The sequence below is a fragment of the Contarinia nasturtii genome, unplaced genomic scaffold (assembly GCF_009176525.2).
Source record: "Contarinia nasturtii isolate CC-2019 unplaced genomic scaffold, AAFC_CNas_1.1 Cnas_scaffold_695, whole genome shotgun sequence".
In the NCBI taxonomy this organism is placed as follows: Eukaryota; Metazoa; Arthropoda; class Insecta; order Diptera; family Cecidomyiidae; genus Contarinia; species Contarinia nasturtii.
Window position 1 is genome coordinate 6,625,503 of NW_022198046.1, and position 9,200 is coordinate 6,634,702.

Consider the following 9,200-nt stretch of genomic DNA (forward strand, 5'->3'; position numbering starts at 1 on the left):
CGCACATGTATCGACCAAAAAACAAATAGATCGATTCAAATCCGGCCAACACATGCAGTTTTACTCATTCAAACGGTAAATTTTGTGAAGTCGAGCAAATTCGATGATAGACAACACATACACCACACACACACTAACTCTATTTTCATATCGCAAGCAGGTATGCTGAGCTTTTGTCAATAAAATTCAAATATACAACGAAATATTTCGGGAACATGAACAACCAATTAGTACCTACAATACGGCTATATCAAAATTCTTCACTAACCTGATTAAATTACGTCGACTGAACGGGCATAACGGTATGTTAAATTAATATTTGCTTTTCACACAGCCATGCTCGTTCTCTCTCTTTCTCACTACCTCCATCCTCCTCTCTTCCTTTCGTATTCAAATATTTTAACAAGAATTTGATTTAAAAGTTTTTCAAACATCGAGAACACTTTCGTCACAGATACGATGATTTGATCCAAATTACGAACAGAGGATTCCAGCAAAACTATATGCAGATTATTTATGCTCAATTTTAAATCTCTCGAGGATATGTAGCTGAACAATGTTATGATTATTCCCGTTATGATATTTTCGTTCATTTGGTCCGAAATCTTGATAACGATATTAAATTGCTGCTGTGAATAAACGATGACCATACCCAAATGAAATTGAGACCAATAGATAATAGTTCTGTTTGAACATTTCTCTACACTGAACATGGAATGAAAATGGAGAGAGAGAGAGAGAGAGAGAGAGAGAGAGAGAGAGAGAATATTACAAAGAGATTCAAAACTTGAGTTTTTCACCGTCGAATATATTTCCCGCATTGAAATTGAAACGTTCATTTTACATGCAAATGATTGACATTGGAAATGCTGGTTTTGATTGAAATGGAAATTTTGGCCATCGATACATCGCTGTTGACTATAGTTTCATCATTGTCGTTGCTTATTACACCCCTGGGAAAAATAAACATGAGCTCACATCAATGGATGGCAATGGTAGTCAACGCAACCGATTTTTCTCTTTCAAACTTTGTCATCTTCTTTTATTTCGTAAAATTTGTCTATGTACAACAAAAATTGCATAGACCATGTATAAAAATTACAATATGGTATTGGAAAATAATAGGAATATTCTTCGACAACATTGACAATTCTATACGACAATACAAGTTGTATTACACAACTAATACTGCCTGCTGAGTCGCATAAATTGATTGACAAAGATTACCAAATCGGATTCCATTCAAACAGAATACAAAAAACTAAACGCATTTATTCTCACATCTGCCCCTACAAAAATGTCCTCTCATTCAGTACATGTGGATGTGAAATTTGTGAATCACATAATGTGACACAAAGCTTTCAAATAATGAAAAGTTTTGCCTGAAAGGCATAATTTATTGATTGATTCATCATCGGCTTTAGTTTTAATGGTAACTTTTTATCAGAATGTCATCCGTAAATGTGAATTTGTCATTCTGTTTCCATGAGGGACATTCAGCTATTTCCGGAAAAAAGATTGTGTTCACAAATCGAACGGTGTTCAGAGACCATCAAACAGATTGATTATGAGCAAATGGTTGTAAAAGTTCTTCGATGTTCTTGAAATAATGTCAAATCCAAATGTATCAAAATGAATATAGAGAGACCCCAAATTCAGAGTTCAAGTATCAAATGTGAAAAGGAAATTGTGCCGACTTTCACTCGCTTGAGGTTCTAGTTCTAAATCGATCACGAGAAGAACATATTTTTTTCAAATGCACGAGTATCTCATTGGAGGTCACTTGAAAATTAAATTAGTCCAATTAATGTCATTCATATGTATCTCTTATTTTTTTATGATTGTCGTATCTGCACTGTTACTCATGATTCATGGGCCATGAACGGTACTCAATATTTTGAGTTAATTATGAGCTAGAAACTTCTTTAATTGGATGCTATCAACAACTTTGTAAACAATTTTTTTTTGCATTTCAAAGGGAAAATTCCGCCTTTTCCCTTAACGAATTCATTCCGTACGAAGAAATTATATATACAAAACTTTTCTGCTACATTTCATCACATACACAAATTTTGAACTAATTTCTTCTGATAAAATTAGAATTTACACATTTTTTTCGTCGACACACGCACAAATTAGTAATGAATATTTTTCCCTAAATAATGTAGGATTTTTTTTTATTCGATATTTTTGCATTGCAAACACTTTTCAATCATGTTAACAAATAAAAACCACAAAAATAAAAAACGGCGCGACAGTTAACGGTAATTTCAACAATAATCAAAACAATGCACGATCTGTCATCTGATTAATTCATTTCGTATTCGTTTTCACGTTTGTTTTTTGCCTTATCACATGTCTGGTGCACAAATTATAACTAACAGATAAAAAAAAGAGTGAACAAAACGGTTATCCGCGAGAATCTGAAGCTAATAATTTCGAGTGCAAACACACGTTAGCTCTGAAGAAATACGCGCGATTAGACAAAATCAAAAATTTCAATGAATGAATGCTGTTGCTCCACTTCTAATCGCTAATGAAATTTTTTGCTAAATTATTCTTCAATTTCTATAGGTCTCTCTCCTTCTCTTTCTATCACGGTATGTTGATCTGATTGGCGTCGCGCGCCCGCAAATGGAAATGTTGATAATTAAACACATACACACACCGGTGCCACTTCTTCGAATCTCTACATCGGCTCGACTTATTCTGTGTGTTTGGGCTATCGCTCGTATCGTGTACAGCTCATTTTCCATGGTGAATAAATTATGTGGAAAGAATAGTGTATGCGATTTTGCTAATGGATCGATTTGAATCGGATTGAAAATTTTCAAAGCCAGCGCTATGTTCAACGCTGTACGAGTATCAAGAGTGAATACAAAAAAGTACAGCTCTGTCACAACAAAACTACAGTAAACCATTTTCAATTAATGGCGTACTTGATTCAGATACACAAACAGCGAGAGGGAGAGAGAGAGAGAGAATGAAAGAGATGAAGATGTAGAGTAAATTAAATGAAATGTGTTGTGTGATGGACAACTGGCAACTTTGTCATTGTGGTTTAATCCGATTCGATTTTCGCAAATCTGAAATCATCAAAGACGATAAATGATTAAATACTCTTTTACAAAAATTTACGTTTTGCATCGGATGCCTGAGCCTGCGGCAACATGACCAATGTTAATTGGATGAAACACTTTTCCGCTGAATGTTTATTCAATAGTTGCCCAGAAACTAACATTGTTGTTAACTATATTGCGCTTCAAAAGGCGAAATACACACACATTCTTCATCTCATTTCGTGATGATTATGCAGCAAGTGTGTGTACATCCGAAACCGAAACGACTTGCTAATCAATTGTTGTCTCCGATTAGACATTTTAACCGTATACTGACCGATATAGATTCCGTTGGTTGTGGTTGTGTTTGTTTAGAAGATTTTACGAGAACGAAGCAAAGCCAATGTGTTAATATACGTGTTTGTTCTATTAAACGTGTAGAATTTATGTGTCGCAAAACGCACGAACTGACCAAATTATTCAGGTGGGAATAGTCGGACAAACAATACAACGAATTTCGAATTATCAATTGGAATAATCAGAGAGCATCATTTCGTCGAGATAGCATCACATCATCGAATCATTGTTCATTTTGAAGTGGCAAGCATCGTACAAAAAGTCTCAAAACCGAACAATGTGCTCGTCATAATTCATTTAAGTTTCGAAACGATTGAAAGTGTTTTATTAGTTGAACGATTATTCGTCTTTTTTACGCTCTCGAATATTATTTTTTTCATTCTTTTCAAGTCACTTAATTTTCCTTATCAGAAAATCTGAAGAGAGTGTTCTTTTTCTTGTCAGTCGTTTTTTTTTTTTGCTCGATTTTGTATTTGGTAACGAAGTGAATAATAGCAGTGAAATAGTTAAAGAAGCAGGAAAAGTTTATGAACTTTTTGCCGAATCTTGAAAAGTTGCTGTTGCATAAAGTATACGCGGGGAGAAAGAGAGAGAAACATATAAAAATGATGATGAAGTGGCATATTTTCGTAACCATTATTTTGATTCAATTAAAAACTTTTCATTGTAACACCATTGAATTAAGTTCATACAGTAAAGTTGCAAAAAATGGCCAACCTAATGTTCAACCACAAAATAACACTGATCAACAGCCACAAATACACCGAGCACGCGAGGGTGTGATTAATAGTGATTTATGGTTACCAAAAACGTAAATAATTTCTCATCTTTTATCCCACATAACTCTCCCTCATTCTATAACATCAAAATGCGTTTTTGTTGTGTGCACATGCACAAGCACATTGCTATTGTTTTTTTGTTTGCTATTCAATTGGAAATTTTGTGTTTTTATTCATCACAGATTCAATGACACCGAAACGGATAAATCAACAGGCCGTTCGATTGACGATAATCGCCCATTCCCGTTTCCACTAAAAAACGTTGCCTATTCTTCTTACAATAAACCATCAAATCATCGTTCAAACCATGAACCACGGATTATTTATGCTTCATCACCAGTTCAACGTATGACAATGCCATTGAAAACAATTTAATCCGTTCATTGTGTGTGCGTGCGTGCTATTTCTTGAGGCTTAATATATTTTATTCATTTCAGAGGTTGCACAAGACCGATTTGTACCACACGAAACCACCGACCATTTTCTCGAGAAAAACAACCGAAATCGAGTGAAATTTTCATCAAATATTAAAGAATGTAAGTGGGCATCTTATAAAAAAACACATGAAAAAATCACATCAATTGAGAATTGAAGTTAAAAATAAACTTGTCAAATAAAATGTCACCATTTTTGTTTACTTATCAAGGCAATTGCTTTTCTCTTTCAATTTCACAGCTGATCGTGAAGGTCCTCAAGGCTCCACATCTCAAGTAGATGCATCACTTAGTAATTACAAGCCACCGTCATTAGAACAAACGTATGCCTTTCCACCGAATTCGGGTGCATTTTATCCGCCTCCATCAGCTAAAAAACCGATATCGGTCTCAAGCTATCTACCACCGCCGGCAGGTCCAGCGAGTTATCCGATTTTTCCAGGACCGATTTCAGCAAAACCAGTTTCAATGTTACACACTCAAGTCGATAATTCCGGTTCTGTAGACAGCATGACCACACCGAATGATATGAGCGATATGAATGAAATGCCGAACAAAGATGATGTGAACAGCAGTAATTCAGATGGACCATCGGATGATACAAAATTAATTGACAAACCTCCGGCTGATTTTGTACCAAATAAAAAACCCAGTTATCCATCATTTCCATTTTTGGATCACCATCCACATGATCATGACCACGGGCATGAGCACATACACGACCATCCACCACAAGATTATCACGACCATGAACCGTATTCACCATATGACGATTCTCTGAAACACTTGCACGGATTTGAAGCATTTCCAGGTAAAATATCATCGTTTTTCATTTATCAGCATTTATGACTCATTAAAATATATCCAGATGATTCACAGTTCATAAGTAAAATAGGGACAGTTTCCTCTTCCTATTATTTTTATGTAGAGTAACAATGTCTAAATAGATAATTTTGATTTTATTTAGAAGTCATAATTGATGATCCACATCATCATGATTACTTCGATGACCATCATGATTTCCATCATCATGATGTGTTGCCACCGCCACCACCACCTCCACCACCAACAACGCAACCACCACCGCCACCAGAGCCTGAAGAACCCGAAGAACAGCCTCGAGTGAAGAAATATTCGTATTTCTATTTGTCACGCTCTTTGTGGTACATTCCATTGTACTTCACCGTTTGGTTCACTTTCTACGTCACTTGGCTCATTTTGCAAAGTATTGGACGTCATAAGGTAGGTTCTAATTTTATTGAATAAATAAAAAAATGTTAACAAATCGTGAAAACAAAATCTATTTTTATTGAATTTAGGTTGATTTACCGAATCATTTGACTAATCGGCGAAGCATCAGAGATTTATCGCACAACGAAAGCGTTGAAAAAGTGAATTTATTAACCGAATTCGTAATGTCACAAATTGAAGAGTTTAAGGAAAAATATTTATAAACAAAATCAAAAATAAAACATGAATACAGGAATTTGAAAAAGATAAAACTCTTCGCTGTTTTTATTTACTATTTTTCAAAGTGTGCGCTCACCTCACAGCAAGTATATAAACGATACCTTATCCACCACACTCGAATGACATCTGTACATGTCAAAATGATGAGGCCAACTTCACGCCAATCGCTAATATTTATATATTTTTGTGGTGCGAACAATGTAGGATAGATTTTGTTTTGTTATTTTTATTCTATCACAATAAAAAAATAAGCGAATTGATTTTATCTCTAAATTAGTGTTAGTCAAAAATTGTTTTGGTATAATTTTAATCATTGGAGGCGCCGAAATGCCGTGTGATTGGCAAAAGTGGTGTCGTTTGTGTGGAAAAATTGAAGTCAAAAACGATATAGTCAAGTTTGAAAGAATACCAAATTTTATATGTTTAATTCAAAAACACTTTTCCATTACGGTAAGTTGTAGAATATCTTCCGAAATGTCAACGATCTTCACTTCACCGCAATTTTTTTTTATTTCTTTATATAGTTGACTGAATCGGATTGTATGTCAAATGTATGTGATGAATGCCACCAATTTATATCGAAACTCGAAGAATTCACAGAACGATGCAGAAAAGTGCATTTGCTTTTCAGTAATCTAATTTCCTCCACCAATCTTGAAATTGATTCAAATTACTTGCAAACACTCAGACATGAATTCATTGGACCAGAAGCTGAACTTGATACAGATGAAGTAAAAAGAAACGAACTTTCTTCAATAACTTTGATCTTTTTTCATTAAAAAAATGTTTTTTTTTTGTTTTCAGAAAATTCCAATCAACATTGTTGATTATAAAACGAACAACAAAAGTACAGACACTGACGATTTGGAAACAGGCTCAGTATCTCCTATTGTGAATGTAAAGAAAGAACATCAAAAAATATCGAAACGAATTAAAAGAGAATCAAGAACCAAACCAAGAAAAAGAACGAAAAAAACCAGTCGTAAAGTTATTGAAGGTACATAAACTGGTTCAAGACAGAGACTGTTTCTCTGAGTAGGAATGTTGAGGAAGACTGAGAAAGATCCAAATTAAGGAGGAAACGGTTTTTTAATTTCTATAACAAAAAAAAATACTTTTCCTCCTCAGTGCTCTCCTACTCAGTTTCCTCCTCAGAAAAAGAGTCCTTGGTACAAATATTAAGAGATTTCTTTGAATGTAAATTTTCGATTTTATGCAAAATGTTTTTTAGATGAAATCAAAGAAGAAGATGATGAAGAAGAAATGGAAATTGATGCGTTTGACTACGATAATGATGATTTTGAGAATGATCCATCCTTTGCCATAACCGCCGATATGGAAAACAGACAGTTGGACGATGATGAATTGGACGATTTAGCTGGAGATGGAAATGAAGAAGATTTTGACATAGACGAAGTAAAAAACACACCACGAAAACGACGACAAAAAATTGTAGAACCTGATAATAAAACGTACAGGTTTGACAATTTGTTTTTTTTTTTTCTTTTTGACAAGTTTTCTCCGAAGACAATATATCAAATTTTTTCCACATTTCCAGTTGTCCACTTTGCAACATTGATTTTGAGGGTAAGCGTGCGTTCGACGGTCATATGCGTGAGAATCATCCGAGGTCAGAAAATCCATTCTCATGTCCAAAGTGCCCAAAACGTTTTCCATCACTGACAAAATTGCAACGACACGAAAGCGTTCATTTACCCGATGAACTGAAATTGGTGCATCCATGTCAATTCTGTGACAAACGTTTCAGCAAACTAGTGAACGTACAAGCACATATTCGGGCAATTCATACCGGTGACAGGCCGTTTATTTGTGAGGAATGTGGGAAATCATTCGTTGCAAAAGGTGCATTGAAAGAACATCAAATCACGCATTCAGATGACTATCCATTCCAATGTCAGCATTGTCCAAAAAAATTCAAAAATATGGCCAGACTACGAACACATGAAGACATTCACAAACATACTGCTTACATCTGTCCACACTGTGGTCTTCAACTGAATACAAAACGAACGCTAAAAATGCATATGGTTGTGCATTCGGATCAGAAGAAATACAAATGCCAATATTGTGGCAATGAATACAAACGATCAAAAGCACTGAAGGTAAGATTTTCATTTGAAAAAATAAAAACAACCAATTTGACATTTGAATTCCTTTTCAGAATCATCTAATTTTACATACTGGTCTGAGGCCATATGTGTGTCCATTTTGCGAGAAAACTTTTGCAAACGGAAGCAATTGTCGTAGTCATAAGAAAAAAGCACATCCAGTTGAATTAGCAGCCTTGGAAGCATCCGGAGAAGTTTTACCCGCTGCTAATATTCCCAAACTTGAGCATTTACAACCTAAGTAAGTTTTATCGCATATGCTTTAAAAACTATATTATGTTTTAGACTAAAACTGAATCGATTTCCACAGAAAACCAACGCCTGAAAACAACATAGTCATCATCACCCAAAACGATAATAAAATTATCGAAAGCATCGTATACACTTGAATAAAAGCGTAATAATAGTTTTCGAATCTACTTCAACTGATAGCATATATAATTTTCATGAAAATCACACAGCATAATAGAACATTTATTAATTTTAGCATTAATACACTCCTGATTAGATTTTAATTGAGAATATATTCACAAGAGATCAAGAATTAAAGTTTTAATGATTTTGGAAAAATGAAAAACATTGTTTTTATGTTATATAAAAAAATTAGCGATTTATGCACTAAAGAAATCACCAAGAATTATAATGACTCAAAATCATAGCTTCTGAGCAGGTGTCCGAGGGGTTGGATTACCCTGGAGAACATATGTGGGAATTACCCCCTTAAAAATTTCACATTTTTGAGAAAAATATTCTTTCGATTTGCTAAGGATTTTCGCGGAAAATGTGAAGACCTTTTACTTTTCCGCACACACCTAGTGTGTATTGTAAAGTATTGGAATCGGTCAAAAAATTAACACCCATCAAAAATGTGTTTTCTGGGTGTTTTTGGGGCCAGGAAACACGAATCTAGCATTTTTTCGATGTCCGCAAAAATTTGTTAACACGATAACTTTCAAACAAGAAAAGTAATTC

General features: G+C 34.5%; 2 protein-coding genes across 2 annotated transcripts; both read left to right on the forward strand.

Annotated features, from left to right (window-relative positions):
- The first annotated feature begins 3,660 nt into the window (after positions 1-3,660).
- LOC116341131 (stress response protein NST1) lies at positions 3,661-6,107 on the forward strand. Its single transcript, XM_031768024.1, has 6 exons — positions 3,661-4,227; positions 4,378-4,541; positions 4,633-4,731; positions 4,871-5,440; positions 5,597-5,871; positions 5,949-6,107. Exons 1-6 carry the CDS (start codon positions 3,944-3,946, stop codon positions 6,081-6,083), a joined length of 1,527 nt encoding a protein of 508 aa, XP_031623884.1. The 5' UTR covers positions 3,661-3,943; the 3' UTR covers positions 6,084-6,107.
- A 190-nt stretch (positions 6,108-6,297) lies between these two features.
- LOC116340903 (zinc finger protein weckle-like) lies at positions 6,298-8,748 on the forward strand. Its single transcript, XM_031767648.1, has 7 exons — positions 6,298-6,549; positions 6,624-6,830; positions 6,904-7,096; positions 7,331-7,577; positions 7,658-8,222; positions 8,282-8,469; positions 8,539-8,748. Exons 1-7 carry the CDS (start codon positions 6,427-6,429, stop codon positions 8,615-8,617), a joined length of 1,602 nt encoding a protein of 533 aa, XP_031623508.1. The 5' UTR covers positions 6,298-6,426; the 3' UTR covers positions 8,618-8,748.
- Positions 8,749-9,200: the final 452 nt, after the last annotated feature.

Coding starts and splice junctions, on each gene's coding strand:
- LOC116341131 (XM_031768024.1), top strand. CDS start 3,944: ATGAACTTTTTGCCGAATCTTGAAAAGTTGCTGTTGCATAAAGTATAC. Junction 4,732..4,870: donor TTCATCAAATATTAAAGAAT/GTAAGTGGGCAT, acceptor TCAATTTCACAG/CTGATCGTGAAGGTCCTCAA. Junction 5,872..5,948: donor AAAGTATTGGACGTCATAAG/GTAGGTTCTAAT, acceptor TATTGAATTTAG/GTTGATTTACCGAATCATTT.
- LOC116340903 (XM_031767648.1), top strand. CDS start 6,427: ATGCCGTGTGATTGGCAAAAGTGGTGTCGTTTGTGTGGAAAAATTGAA. Junction 6,831..6,903: donor CTGAACTTGATACAGATGAA/GTAAAAAGAAAC, acceptor TTTTGTTTTCAG/AAAATTCCAATCAACATTGT. Junction 7,578..7,657: donor CCTGATAATAAAACGTACAG/GTTTGACAATTT, acceptor CCACATTTCCAG/TTGTCCACTTTGCAACATTG.